The sequence below is a fragment of the Leiobunum rupestre genome, chromosome 11 (genome assembly GCF_980474605.1).
Source record: "Leiobunum rupestre chromosome 11, qqLeiRupe1.1.hap1, whole genome shotgun sequence".
Classification (NCBI taxonomy): domain Eukaryota; kingdom Metazoa; phylum Arthropoda; class Arachnida; order Opiliones; family Sclerosomatidae; genus Leiobunum; species Leiobunum rupestre.
Window position 1 is genome coordinate 38,972,966 of NC_143394.1, and position 15,523 is coordinate 38,988,488.

The window sequence follows — 15,523 nt, forward strand, 5'->3', positions numbered from 1 at the left end:
GCCATCTAGTATCCATAAAAGCGTTATAATCGAACCTTTAAGGGCTTCAAATTTGGGTGAAGAAAATTAAAAACGCTAAACGTAAAATCAAACAGAAAGAATTAATTCAATTACTTCAAAATTTGAATAGAAAAAACCAGCTAAAGTCACTTCTTTCAATCACTTTACGTTTTTAACGATTGTAGACCATTGGACCGAAATCCCATTCGTCCGAATGTACCATTTAACCGAATCCCAATCGACCGAAAACCGCGTTTTGCGCGGTTTTTATTCAATATACGGTAGTGGTACATTTTTACTTACCGTAGGGTACGTGACGATAGTATATTTATTTTGGACTAAACTATGTCATTTCTAGACCTTTTTCCCATAAAATTCGATATTTTATGGGAAATATTTCTATTACTGACAGTGTACTTTCGCTACTGGAAACTATCGCCTGTAATATGTATTGATTCGGTCAATTTATTCTTGTATAAATAAAAATGATTCTGCAATAAACCAAAAATACATATTTTTCTAAGCATAATGGCTTAACCTAACCTAAAGTGCCTACGCTCCTGCGGCGCGAACGGCTTACCTAACCCAACCCAACCTAACCTATCCTAACCTAGAGTGCCTACGCGCCTGCAGCGCGCCCGGCTAACCTAACCCAACCTAACCTAACCTAACCTGATAGCCTAAATAAATATATTTCGGTCCATTGGGAAAACCCATAGCATTATTTCCCATTAAATCAAATCCCATTCGACCGAATACATTAAATAATAAAAGCCTGACATATGTCCTGCATTTATATACTATAATGGGATTCGGTCGTATGGAATTCGGTCGAATGGTAAAATCTCTAGCATTATATCCCATTGGATCGAATCCCATTAAATCGAAAATATTCGTATTACATTTTTGTTATTAGTTTAACATGGAGTTATTCGTTTGCTTAGTCCAAATTATGAATACTAAAATCGCGAAACCTACTATACATCAAAATCTACAAATAAAAACACGAAGCAGATTTAAATTTCCGAATCAACCGAATCCCCACCATAAACGAAATCACTTTTCGTTGCCATGGGATTCGGTCGAACGGGATTCGGTTCAATGGTATACAACCGTTTTTAACACCTGACTGGCGAACCAACCCAAAAAATGCAGCCTTTTCAAGATTACTTTTATTTCAGTCTTTAGTTTACGACCAACTAAATATCGACTAAATTAATCAAAGAACTCCAATCACATCGACAGAGGGGAGATGAAAAATGGGGGAGGTACAAACAGGAACGTCAGCGCAGGCGTATCAGTCATACTAAATTCGTGACGCGGATCGAAAAAGAATTGGAACGTTGCCAAATACTCCGAGGAGTAGATGCGGGGGAAGACACTGGAGAGGGGAAAGAACCGGGCACCACGGAGGAAGAGAGATTACGGGATGGGCAAAGACGGGGAGGAAGAACCATCCGAAAAAACGATGGTAGCCTTTATAGAGAATTAGATTTGGTTTTCTACCCTCAAGAAGGAGACGAGAGAGAAAACGCTTCTAGAACACCTTTCCAATACAAGTATATATAAAGTGTGGACATTAGAATATGATTATGAAAATGACGCGATAAACAATAATCCTAGCTTAAGGCTAGGGAAATTCACAGCTTAAAATGCTTATGATCATAATTTTATTATTGTCAATTTTTTAACTGAGTACATTTTTTTAAATGATCACACTTATGGAAATAAATAATATACTTTTTCTTTGACACTATATAGCCCCAAAATTTAGAGGTCGGCGTTTGAATAAGAAATTATACGATTGTTTATATTTATCGATAACCGAGAATTATTCATAAATATTCGAAAAAAATGATTAATTTTGCATGTTAAATCGTTGTTTAATCGTATAATTTATTCGTATAAAACAAATAATACGAATTTTAATGATTAATTGAAATTATTCCGGTTAATTTATTTGTTCCGCCGACCTCTAGCCCCAATTCTAATTACAGGTTTGAGATAAGGCGACACATTTTTTCGCGAGCTTCAGTTAGGGTGCTTTCTCCTTTTTGTGAATAATGGGAAGATTTTTCTAAATATTACCTATGTAATAAGTAATAAAGTAAGTAAGCAAGCAGAAAACCATTGTGTGGAGTGTAATGACGATATATAAATACTGTTTTATTACTCAATTTATTTTCCTATATTTTTTAAAATACTCTATTTGGCTAGTTCACCTTAGCTACATACTATACCTTTCTAAAATAAAATATTTATGTTTAGATCAGCACCTCTAAAAAATTCATATTTTCTTACAATAAAACAATATATTTTTAAATTAATAATAAGCTTCTTCATCCTTTGTCTAAGATTGAATTTTAGTATTTTTTCGCTTTAACGAAATATAAGAATTCTGAAAAAGCATTTTTTGTCGTAGATTCAACTAAATCGATATTGAAAGTAAATTCAATAATCGTATACAATATATATTTCCCTATAAATAATTCCAAGTGATCTCTCTAAAATCGGAATAATATAATACTAAATTGGTTCATTTTTTCTCTTATTTCTTTTGAAGTCCGCTGTTCCGAAGACGAGGAAAGGTTAGTTCGAGATCTGTTTCGCGATTACAACAAACTCATCCGGCCTGTGGAATCCATGAACAAAACAGTGGAAGTTCAATTCGGCCTCTCTTTCATCCAACTCATTAACGTGGTAAGTGAAAAATACAGAGATGGGGGATCGGGGAAGTGCGGGGGTTCGGGATCCTCCTATCTAGAGAGAATCCGGAGGTGGCAAGGCCTACGGGGACTTGTTTGACACGGCTTCCCAGATTTTCCCGGTGGCCCGTCATTAAAGACAAGTACGAAGAGATTTTAAATACAAATCGTTTGATTTATAGTCGTTTGATATCTCTCACCCCCGTTATGATTCAAAATTGTTTAAAACGTTCTACATTTATTTTATAGATTTGTAATATAAATCCTAGAGGAAAAATTACCAAAATCTTTTTAGAATTTGTAATATTTTTAATGTAATTTATAAAAGTTATAATGGAATAGCTTTTCAATTTAAGAGAAAATTTCACTAAATTTTAAAAGTCCTAATTTACAAAGTACAGAAATAGTTATTCAATTTATTAGATAAAAACTAATATTAATTTCAAGAATACCTCATTATTATTTCACAATAGCCAAATCCTTTTACCTAATAAAATATACCACTATGATAAAAAAGTTAATTGATCATTATTACGGAAGACGCTTATGAAATGATAAAACAAAAAAAATCTTTAATTGTCGACACATTAACCGGAGTCTTCCATATAGATTCCAGAAATTTATGGTGTGCAAAAAATGCTGACTTTTTATTACGGCATATAACTATAATCAAAAGTAAATGAACCTAAGTTATCAGACTGCTATACTCCCCATGCTGGAGGCGTTTTCCTTATGAAGTTACATTTTGACCTCGAATTTAAAATTTTGCCCGCTCCTAGGCTGAAAAAAAGTTTTGGTTTTTATGAAACCATTTTTTATACATAGAAATAGCTATACACAATTCACAAGTGCAATTTATCGCGTTAAAAGACGGGGATGGAAATTAGCTTTTATTTGACTTGAATTTTTCATCATTTTCACAAGGAAAACGCCCTCCGATTCTGAGCGCTATTTCGATAACTTCGGGTCATTTACTTCTGCTATAATATAACATCCCAAAAGGCTTCGCTGGAAATCTTGCACCCTCGGCATACACCCCAAATTGCGCCCCCCACTCCAGCATGGCGTTATTTCCTTCCCCTCCCCTATTTCCTGCCCCCGCCTTTGCGGCAACTGCTCGTGTGTCCCTGAGAAAATTGATTTCCTTAAGGAGGGCCGATATATCAGAGCGTTTGAAGCGGGTCCGCACTCCATCTCACGGCCAACACCCGCTTCTCTCCGTTCATTGAGAAGTAACGCGATTGTGCCCGCACATTTGGCACCCTTTTCAGCTCAGCTAGTCGGACGAGCCTATATCTTCCGCACCGTCGTGAAGAACCTAATTAGACGTTTCCTTTTGAAATTATTGGAAACACGACCCCGTTCCTAAAACATAAGACTTCTTAGCCATTAATTCCTTACTTAAGGATTAAAATGAGTTGGTTCGAGAAAGGGATTGTTTTGAATAAATTTACACTCTCCAAAACTAGCGTGACCAAAGAAGAATTTGTGGTTCCACGATATAAAGAACTAATTGTAAGAAACACGACTTAAACAAAGGTTATTTACAAGTGATGGACCAATGGGAGATTACTAATTAAAATAGGGTTTAATTTTAAACGAAAACTTTTTAAGGCTAATAAGTTGGTTTATACGAAAGTATTAAAACATTTACGGAAATTAAACCGAAATTGAACTAGATTCTTTCTTGACATTTCATTTGAAATTAGGTCTTACTCTTACCACAAGTCTATAATATTCTTCCAGAAGTTTTGTCACTTTGGGGAATATTTTACTGAGAGCTAGTAACGGAGTGACGTCAGCATAAGGATAAAATATTCCCCTAGCGAGGCGCTGTCAAAGGCAAGCGAGCGGACGCGAAACGGCGATCAAGCCCGTAATGCAGTCTCTGTTGCACGTGAAGAATCGGAAGTGTCACACTTATGTTATAATATTATACACTCATGCTCTTACATAAAGAAACGTAGTGCTCAAATACTATCCCGGAAACTTAAGTCTGACCATTGCCCCCTGGATTAAGAGAAGGCCTAGAAATCGTTTTACTACAGGGGGCGGCAAACATTTTTCACACGCTCGCGAAACACTCAGTAGATGGCGCGATATCCAACCTTTATATCGAGACGATCAAGGCGCGAATTTTAAATATTCTCGCATAATCTAATGCCCTTAAGCAATAGCAGCCGATCTTTCGCTGTCAGCCTGACTTGATGACGTCAAAATAGAAAGATCTAGGGCCATCTTTCGGCCAACAGAGGCATAAAACTAAAATTGATTTTGTCAGTTTCAAAAATTCAACACCTGCCCATACCATTTCTAGGCCTTCTCTTAATCCAGGGGTCAATGGTCTGATGACCTTTCAATTTATAATCAAAATCGTCCGACCAATAAATACATTTTGTTAGAGATTAAAACCGCTATAAGTTACAAAATAAACCCATTGAAGTATACGGTCGGAGGGTGGAGGGTGGAGGGTGTGGGTGAGGAAGCCTTTGACGTGAGCGAATCGTCTTGTTAGGGTACATCGTAGCCATCGAGTAAATCCCCAACAAACAAAGAAATGATATAAAAAATATATGTTCGTATAGATAAGCCTCCGTTCTTTTAGCGTAGAAACGGTACAAGGGAGGCCGTCGGATTTAGAAAGTAGGCGTTCTATATGGGCCGCCCTCGTGGGAGACAAAGGTGAGGGGGGAAAGTTCGGCAATTACAAAACAACGAAACAGGTATATGATCCCAGTTAAGCCCCTAATCTGCCAGGCTTAGGCCCAGTTTATGCCGGACTTTGGCCGAAATGGTTCCGCAGAGCCCAGCAACTATTTATTTCTCCGGGAAGACATTTCCGTCCCCACCATCCTCAATTTTCTCTCTGACCCTGGAACGTTACCCTCCTCCCGGAGAGTGTCCAGGCCTCTTCGGTCGTTTCGCTCCAAGTTTCAAAAAGAAACTCAGAACTTTCCCTCGAATTGAGTTGGAACCGTAAATTTTAAAACTTCCAAAAAAGTTCCAACCAGGGAGGATAATCCGAGGTTGGTTGTAGGGAAGGAGGCGAGTTCATCCCTTTAAACACCCCTACTTTGCTTTTTATATCCTTCGAACGAATAAAAGAGGATTTGAGTTTATTCTCGAAGAAGAGGAAGAGACGAAATCGCACCCAAAAATTCAATCTGAGTTAGCTTATTTCGACTCGGTCTGACCTACAAACCCCTACGAGCCTTTTTTTTAAAGAGGGTGGTTTTTCTAAGACAAAGTAAATGCCGATAGAATGGAATAATGAAAGTTTATATCTCCAAGTGGTACTTAAACCGTCTCGAAACCCATTAGCGAAATAAATTCTAAAAAATGATAACGAATTGTTAAGAATGATATCCTGATTTTTGCTTTCCAGTTGTCCACTTGTAATACACCACTTCATAAATATGATCCCCGTACGCGTAGTAACGCGCCATCTACTATGATTCCTTCTCTCCAGTTTCTACAAAATGATATACAATCTGCTTACCGTAGATGCTGCCACCTAGGAGCAACAAACACAGCACCCCACACAAGGAGAGCGCAACCCGTCAAAAGTCGTGCATTTTCTGGTGTACATTTTTCATAGGTTAGAAGCTTTAGCGCCTGCTGCCGTCGGAAGGGGAAAATTCGGAAATTGTCTTCCCCCTTTTCGTAAAACGTTCAGCGTAAAGGCTCGTTCAATGAAATTTGTACGCAACATTTCGTTAGCGTGCTTAAAGGCTAGCTGCGTTCTCATTGTGTTTGTTGCTCCTAGCTGCCGCAATAAATACGGACGTGGGGTATTCTTCGACGATGCGCAAAGCTATGATGAATTATAGAAAACTAAATTTAATATACTCCTATAAAATATTTCTACCCAAGAAGATAATATTAATAATAATAGATATAATTTAATAGATAAATAGATTTGACCAGCTCTGGACGATTTTCAAAGTAAAATTTTTCACACACGTTGGCAGAAATTGGTAGTGTGGACAGATTCTATAGTATTGACATCCCGGGGGTCATTGGAATCTGCTTTCAACAACAACGGCGTCTGGCACTTTTTCCCTGAGAGTCCGATCGAATGAGGGTCATTGAAGATCGGGATCCGTTTTATACTTTCTTCCTCGGTTTCGGCTTTCGCTCCGCATAGAGAGAATCGCGAATAAAATCAATTGAAACCCTCGAGAGTTCATTTCAATTTCTGCTTCCTAAGGAAAGCGCGTTCCTCTTCCCGAGAAAGATCCGAAGAGAAAATGGAGGAGGGGAGAGCAGGCGGGAAAAAAATGGTAGCAACGTTGGATCGTCCAACCGTACGGAAAAGATAAAAACGATAGGGAGGAAACCGGGCTCACGAAGTAGGCTTTTTTCCCTCCGCTAGGGGTCCTATCTCGACCTTTCCCTCCCTGAAGAGGGAGGAGGGGAAGCTCAGCGGGCCGGCAGGATAGTCGTCAAAGTCAGTGTAATAATATGGTAATAAGGGCTTGTTTGGGAATCGTTCCAACGAAAGCTATTAGCAAATGCGAGTACAGGCACCAAAAAACGCTGCCAGGGAGCAAAAAAAGTACGTGTTCGCATTACTAGAATACAATTAAGGGGGTCGGCAAAAGCCAAGTCTCTTTTCAATAGAAACGACTTAATCCGAAACTAGCTACGTTATATAGCCTTTTCCGATTTTCAAAGAAATGTATATTAAGGAACTTGATACGAAATGTAAACTTGGAAAATGCTTAATATTTCGCCCATAGCAATCGAGAAAAGTTAAAGTTGGTTGTTCTATATACGCATCGTTTGGTTTACGGAATATTAATGGTACAATAGAGCTTTTGGATATTGTTTCGAGAGAATGAAATTCATATTTATAATTAGTAACAAACTACTTAAGAAATTAATTTAATTAATTAATTGAATATAATATAAAGTTGTGTTTATGTTATTTTAAACTCTAAAGACAACAATCAAAATGAATCGTTAACATCGTCAGTGATATAAGTTATAAAGATATTATTTTGGGGAACTAAACGTTAAGTAAAAAATGGGTATTGAATATATGGAAACGCTAAATACATCTTTGGAATAATCGCTGGGAAGGTAATGTTTCATTCGACGACCGTTAGGGGTCGCTTAAGTCGCGCCGAATGCTAGGCAATACAGTATTTCTTTCTTTTAAATTATTTGATCGATTATAGTTTCCTCGGACGGTGTCCCCGCTTTTAGGCGTGATCGATCGAGCCATTAGTAACCGAAAGGAAACCTGCCACTCCCTCTCCCCCTTTTTTATCGGAAGAATTGTTCGATCAAGAGAAGAAAGGGGGGGGGTGGATTTGAAGGAGTTTCGGCCAACAACTTCGCCTTTAATTAAGCGGGTTTAATCAAGATAGCCTTCGATGTTGCCAGACTTTCTTCCAAACGGGAGGAGGGGGTGATTCCAGCCGATATTCAATGCCATTTCCTTTGTTCGCTTTTAGATTACTAGTATATAGTTCTCTGTACTCGGCCGCTTTCTGTATGGCGTATAAACTTTCTTGTTTATTGTGCTCCGTAATCCTAATATCGATTTCGCTTTGTGTGTTTTTTACCTTTTTTCCTCTCTTTAACAGAACGAGAAGAATCAAATCATGACGTCCAATGTATGGTTACAGTTTGTAAGTACTTTTTTTCGGCTTAAGGTTATTTCATTACATCCCTTGTTAGAGATATAGTGCTAAGCTAAAGCGAATACAATTTTAATTTTCTGTTCGTAAATGAGTAGTAGGTCAAAAATAGGTTTGACGCTGATCTACTCGTTGCGTATTTATTAGCTCAATGTACTGTACAAATCCCTTTTAAAACACGGATGAATCCATTTCTGGACCCGCGAGCAGTTTGAAACAAAAAACGATATACATTTTAAAACCGGAAAGAAAGTTGCATTAACAGTATTTAAAAAATTTCCACTATTTTACCGGTGTTCAGGGACAAGTTAGCTACCAGGTGTTTGCGTCTAGTAATACTGAATGGAATAACGATTTAGTCTGGTTTCTCAATGTACGGCTTTTTACGTTTCCCCTTTCGACATTACGTTCCTCTTCGGATGGTCTACCTTGTCGTTGGTTGTAAGAGCAGGTTTCTTCGTTGTTAATGGTAGCGAATCTTGTCTGAGAATTCTATTATTTAATTATGTTGCTCACAAAAATATTTTCGATTTATTTTCCACTGAGTTTTACAAATATACAAAAACTTGAGAATTTAATATAAGTATATTGATCGAAATCTTTTGTTTATAATTTTTTTGTTGTTATATTTATAGTACATCTAATAACTAAAATTTCAAAATAGATTTTAAATAAATTTATAAATGGTCAAAACATTTCACAAGGATATTGAAAGGTTTATATTAATACAGTTATAAGTGCGTAGCGAAAGAATCGTAAACCGTTAAGCGTTTCTAGAAGACTACCCTCGAGCAATATTTTAGATTTAGAATTCCCTTAAGAATATTTTATTGAGATATCACTTTAAAAGGCCCATTTTTTTCTTAGATATAGGAAACACAATAGTAAGTCGTATTGAATGTTGGGGTTTCAGGGAGGCCAAAAATGGCTCTGCCCGGAAAGATTTTTCAACTTAGACATCCCCAAGTGGTTTAGAAATAAACAGGACGCTCTAGCAAAAGATTTGTTACTGCACACTCGAAATAAATTCAAAACAACAAGGTCGTAAGTTTAAACTAATAGATGTGCCTAATAAAATTAAATTTTATTCCGCGAATACAAACCCCTTCTTTTCCTTACATAGGGCAAAGAACGTATTGAGAATACTGAGAACGTAAGAGAGGATACGTACTTACGAAATTTAAATTGAAAAAATAGAAAATCGTCTGGTTTCAAAAAAGTATTTTGAATAATTGGGAATCTTATTCACAATATATGACTATATTATTAATTAAAGTAATTCAATCTATAAAATTAGTTTTATATTACTAAATATGAAATAACTAATATAGCGAACGTTTACTTAGAATGCTGATAACTTAGGGACTTACCTTTCAGGTCGGTTAACATGATGTTAAACCTAAGCTATAGTCTGAAAATGAAACATTTCTTTTTCAAAATTTTATAGCTCCATCTAGTATCGGTTGTAGAAAACGTTTTCCGGAAAAGCTCAATTTAACTCTTAAATTAGTTCGTACAACCTTAATGCAAGTTGAATTTCGTGATTTATTTAATTTATTTTAATTATAAATAGCAAAATAGTTAATTTATTTTCAATAATCGTATACATAAAAAATATTTAAAACACGATGTCGTTACGGTTTCAATTTCACTTGCTATTTTCAACCTAACTTAAACAGATTGACTCGTTTGTTCTCAGTGCACATAAAAACGTTCTTTACAGCGTACGTTTACAAAACCACTAACTTCTCGTGAAAAGGTGGGCGAAAAGGGAAAAGACCTCGCGCGATATTTATCCGTCGTTTTCCGCCCTAAAGAATCGACATTAAAACCAATCACTCTTTCGGAGGTGGGTGGGAAGAGGTTCTATCTGGTCCGCGCTGCTAATATCCGGAGACCAGGACGAATAGCGAGCGTCCGATTCATTTTTCAAAATCCAAATCTAATCCGCATCAATCTCAACCTTCCGAGACGATGAACGTCTATGCGGAAAACTGACATGTTTCTCATTCTTATCCCACGCGTTCTATTCCATGTCCCAACACGCGCTAGCATTCGTCGTACACTCCTCCCCAGACACTCACCCACTAACCCCCCACACACCCACACACACAGGAAAAGAAATAATAATAATAAAAATAGAGGGGGTAAAAACCAGTGAAAGAGATTCGACACTCTAAAAGGTCCAAAGTATCATTTCTCAAAGTAAGAAGTTAGAAATCGTCCAAACAAATGGATGTAAGAGATCTTCGCTAAAAACCTTTATATCTTGCGGGGCCATGGCTGCTTGGCGCTCTCACATCGACAGCTGCAGCTAAGTTTCTTCGTATACACAGACTACCATCACTTTACCCCAGCCTCACCCCTGTTCCGATACTCTCTAAGACGTTTAAAAGAAATTGAATTCTCGATTTCTGCCAGAAATGGAACTCACCAGATATACCATCATTTTTATCTGATAAAAAGAAATATCCAGCCGTAGTTTATTGAAAATAATTCTTTCGTTAACAATAGGGGTAGCTTTCAAAGTATAAATTATTTAGATAATATTAACGTAAGTCTAATTATATTCAGTAAGTATGTTAGACGGTTGAAATAGCTACGGGGGGATGTGACCTAGATACGACGTCATTGAACATAAGATGGTTTCGTCTCAGAGTTAAATAAATGTATGAAATAATTATCACGAGAAGATCTATCAGCAAAAGATAGGGAACGTACTTATTATACTTAAGATCTTTTACTGATTGGTACATATTGGTGTAGGAAAAGAAACCTGTAAACCCTGGTAATTTGCTTATCCCTGAACACCATTCTAAATATATGTTTTTCAATATATTATTTATAGATCAAGTCGATACTTGGGTTCCAATATGATAGCTGAAATGTTATATTTCATATAATTCTATTTACAGTCTCAATTTATTATTTATTTTCTCATTTAAAATAGTATAGTTAGCTTTTTTAGTTTAGAATCTAATAAAACCATTTGAAGTTTGAAACAGTAACGACATCGTGTTTTAATGAGGGTCAAAGCAATTTTGCTCTTGGGCTGAGTGTCAATCGTCACTCTTCGTAACAATTAAATTTCGTTTCGTGCCGTCATGTTTGATTGGTCCCATGTAAGTCGCTTGATGATTTAGGCCTAAGGTGGGGCCTTGGGTATTAGCCTAGCTGATTATTATTATGTAGCGGTACTTCAAATAGTAACAATGATTTTTTTTTAAAGTTATTCGAAGGAGGGGAAAGGGAATGTCCCATCGATAAGGTGAGCGTTTTGTAAGGCCGCACCTGTAAGTCGATGGCATTTTCTATCCCCGAGATCCCTGTTTTTAGGGAAAGGGCTGATTTGAGGGGTAGCGTGCCACGATAAGACCTTCCAGGCGACCCGTTCATCAGAGAACCGGGAAACTGTCCTTCTCAGAGAGGACAGAGATATAAAAAGAGGGGAAAGTAGGCCCCTCCCCGCGAGCAAATCCGAGGATTTGGACAATCGCGACAATCAATTTTCTTTCGAAGCCATCCGAGCCCGTTCTAAAAGACCATTTGTCCTTTCTTACGGCACGCGGAGCGCCAGAGAAAAAAGATGAAACGCTGCCTTTTAAAGTATTTATGGCCGAACAGCGACGGGACATCCCTCTCCGTAGAGCGAAGGAGCGAAGGGACATTTAAAACCTAGCGATCAATTGTAACATCTGTTTCGGAATCGAAAAGAGGACGATATCGGGCCCGGAATAAGCCTCGTTATTAAAAATGGCCCGCGAATAAGAAACCCCGGGGCCCGGCATTGTAAAGCCTTAACCAACTCTCACTCTTTTTTTCGGCATCAACGCGCGTACTCGGCGTGGCTGGGTTTGATTACTCGAAATGATAAATAACGAAACTCTTTTATCTCCCTCTTTCCTCGCTTTTCTCTATAGATGTGGTACGATTACCAACTTCGATGGGACGAGGCGGACTACGGAGGAATTGCCGTTCTTCGATTACCTCCCGATAAAGTCTGGAAACCGGACATCGTGTTGTTTAACAAGTGAGCCCGACGTTTCAATTCATAGCGTCCGAATTTTGATCGTTTAGATACGCTTAAGAATAGGCCTAGTACATATATCTAGAATATGACTAATTTCTTCGTGTCGTTTTCTTTTTCTATCTTCCGCGTCCGTCTTTCTCCACTCCGCGTTGGACCCGTGTCCGTGGTCGTTGTCGTTGCGCGCACGCACACGGTGGCGGCGCTTGGTGATGGCGGTGGCGGGGCGCAGCGCCGACGGTAACTACGAGGTGCGGTATAAGTGCAACGTGCTGATCTACCCGACGGGTATGGTCATGTGGGTGCCTCCGGCCATCTACCAAAGCTCGTGCACCATCGACGTCACCTACTTCCCGTTCGACCAGCAGAGATGCGTCATGAAGTTCGGCTCGTGGACCTTCAACGGCGACCAAGTGTCCTTAAAGCTCTACAATGACAACTACTGGGTCGATTTGTCGGACTACTGGAAGAGCGGCACTTGGGACATTGTCGAGGTGCCCGCCTTCCTGAACGTCAAGAACAACAGCAAGTACGGCTTGCCCACGGAGACGGACATCTCCTTTCACATCACCATCCGTCGAAAGACACTCTTCTACACGGTGAACTTGATTCTCCCCACTGTGCTCATTTCATTCCTGTGCATCTTGGTCTTCTACCTGCCGGCCGAGGCCGGAGAAAAGGTGACTCTCGGGATCTCGATCCTGCTGTCGCTGGTCGTCTTCTTGCTCTTAGTGTCCAAAATCCTGCCGCCGACCTCGCTGGTGTTGCCGCTCATCGCCAAGTACCTGCTCTTCATTTTTCTGATGAACACCGTCTCCATCTTGGTGACGGTTATCATTATCAATTGGAACTTCAGGGGCCCTCGGACCCATCGCATGCCCAGTTGGATACGGGTAGTGTTTCTCAAGTACCTCCCCATTCTCTTATTCATGAAGAGGCCCAAAAAAACGCGCCTTCGGTGGATGATGGAGATGCCGGGACTGGGAGTTCACCATCACTACCACGGCGGCGTCGGCGCGTCGGGGGCCGCGGCGGCCACGGCGGGCTCAGGGGCCACGCCGGCCACGGGGGCCGGCTCGCCCGAGCTAAAGCAATGCAATATGAAGCAGAAAATGGAGTTCGTCGAGTTGGCCGACATCCACCATCCCAACTGCACCGTGGCCAGGAAAGGCTCAGCCGACCGCGATCTACCCATTCCTCCGCGAGGAGCGGCTTCGGCGGACACCGACAGCACCGACATGCTCTACCTTACCGCGGACGCCTACAGAGCCACCGAAGCCATCGAGTTCATCGCCGAGCACCTGAGAAGCGAAGACGAGTACATACAGGTATGTGCCGACATATGCCGTATTCCTTACCATACCACCCGTCGATCAAATCCATAACTTAACAACGCGCTATCTTAGCGGGTTTAATACCATTATCCTCTTCCCTTAGAATCGCTTCCCTTTAAAGATTTTAAATTTAAGCGGAAAATAGAGACCAGGAATTGTCTTTTAACATTTTTAAATCTAGGAATTTCTCAGACATTATTTCGCCGATAAAAAGAACGAGAAAAAGGAAAAGTCTTTCTTGAGAGGTAGAAATAGAATGAAGGAAAACTGGCGGTTCCTTCTCTTGTCCCGACAGAAAGGCCCCTCGTTAAGATTGCGCGTTACAATAGCCAGCTAATTAGGTTCATTCATCTAGTCACCCAAAAAAGGAAGTGGTGCCTGCGGGCAAACCAGCGAGGAAGATGAAAATCAGAGGTTGCACACGCGTGTACGCAATCCGCGATGATCTAGCCAGTTGACACGAACGGGAACAGGGGCTATTAAGCGGAACTCGCCCATTTCAATTGTCGCGCTTCAGAATGCATTCGACGAAGAAAATGCTAGCTTCCCATCATCACCCGCTGTGACCTCGTTTCAGGGACCGAAAAACATTGTCCTAGAAAACTACCTGTTCAATTTATACCTAGAATTAATTCGTTCCTTTTCTTGAATATAATTACTCCTTCATTAAGTAAATTCGTGAATTCCGACCAAAGATGACAAAAACTATAATAATTCGCGATTCTCCCAAATCTATTTATTTAGATATAAATTTACCAACATTACAAATAACACGACGTTTTAACTTTCGGGAAAATTGCAAAGACTATAAGTCGACATTCGGTTATCCGTAGGTAAAACTTCAAGAAATAATACAGATAAAATTGTATTTGTTCGGATATTTAAATCCTATCTGTACCGAAAATATTTAAATAGAATTATACAAAGAAACATTTTTAATTTTTATTCAAGGAAATATTAATTAAATAACTCATTTATCCAAATTGTATATGTTATCCATGGACAAAAATATAGTTAATAAGAGACGCAAAAGTTCCAAGTAAATTAATTAAGTTTTTAAAATAAATTGTTTCAATTATTAATTTATCTTATAATCAAAATAAATATTGACTAAAAGATATATATACGCGCTTAATTAATTTCATTAATTACAAAGATATTTGAATCTACCTATTTATCCGTTGATAAAATTAATTTATAAAATTTTATCCAGTTGTGGTCGATTTGGATTTAATTGGATTATTTTTATTTAAATAAATTAATAAAATTTGTATCAAAAGTCAAAATTTTAGCCAGAGATTCCAACAGTAGACCGGTTTCGCCCTTTTGGGGCTCATCAGTACTGTGTAAGAACTCCGGCTATCCTCGGAAATCTGCCGATATCAGTAAAACTAATATACATTTAGACTTCAGAGTGCCCATTGCAATGGACTGCTCATATATAGTGCTCGGATTTCGATTAATTTTTATCCATGAATAAAATAAGCTCGGCGATATTTAAATAATATTTATTTAAATAACCAATAGTTGAATAAAAATTGTAAAATGTTTAAATAATCGAAAGTGAAAAAGCCTATTATGTAAATAAAACAAACAATTATTTAAATAAATGCCACTTTTATTCAAATAAATGCTTGATTGCGTAAAAAAACCTAATTAAATAAGTTAAAATGATATTCTTTTTACCAACGTTTTTTTAAATAAATCGGAAAATTTGTGGATAATGAATAAACAATTCCGAGCACTACTCATATATAGGGCACTCTGAATGTATAATAAAAATTGTCCCAGTTAAACTAGCGGAAACTA

The 15,523-nt window shown here is 38.5% G+C and overlaps 1 protein-coding gene across 1 annotated transcript in view; it reads left to right on the plus strand.

Moving 5' to 3' along the window:
• The window catches only part of nAChRbeta1 (nicotinic acetylcholine receptor beta1), a 60,472-nt gene that overhangs the window by 30,098 nt on the left and 14,851 nt on the right, over nucleotides 1-15,523 (plus strand). The window contains exons 2-5 of the mRNA XM_090163497.1: nucleotides 2,564-2,700; nucleotides 8,300-8,344; nucleotides 12,274-12,383; nucleotides 12,613-13,708. Of these exons, the coding sequence (XP_090019623.1) occupies nucleotides 2,564-2,700; nucleotides 8,300-8,344; nucleotides 12,274-12,383; nucleotides 12,613-13,708 (1,388 nt within the window). The remainder of the gene's footprint in view (nucleotides 1-2,563; nucleotides 2,701-8,299; nucleotides 8,345-12,273; nucleotides 12,384-12,612; nucleotides 13,709-15,523) is intronic.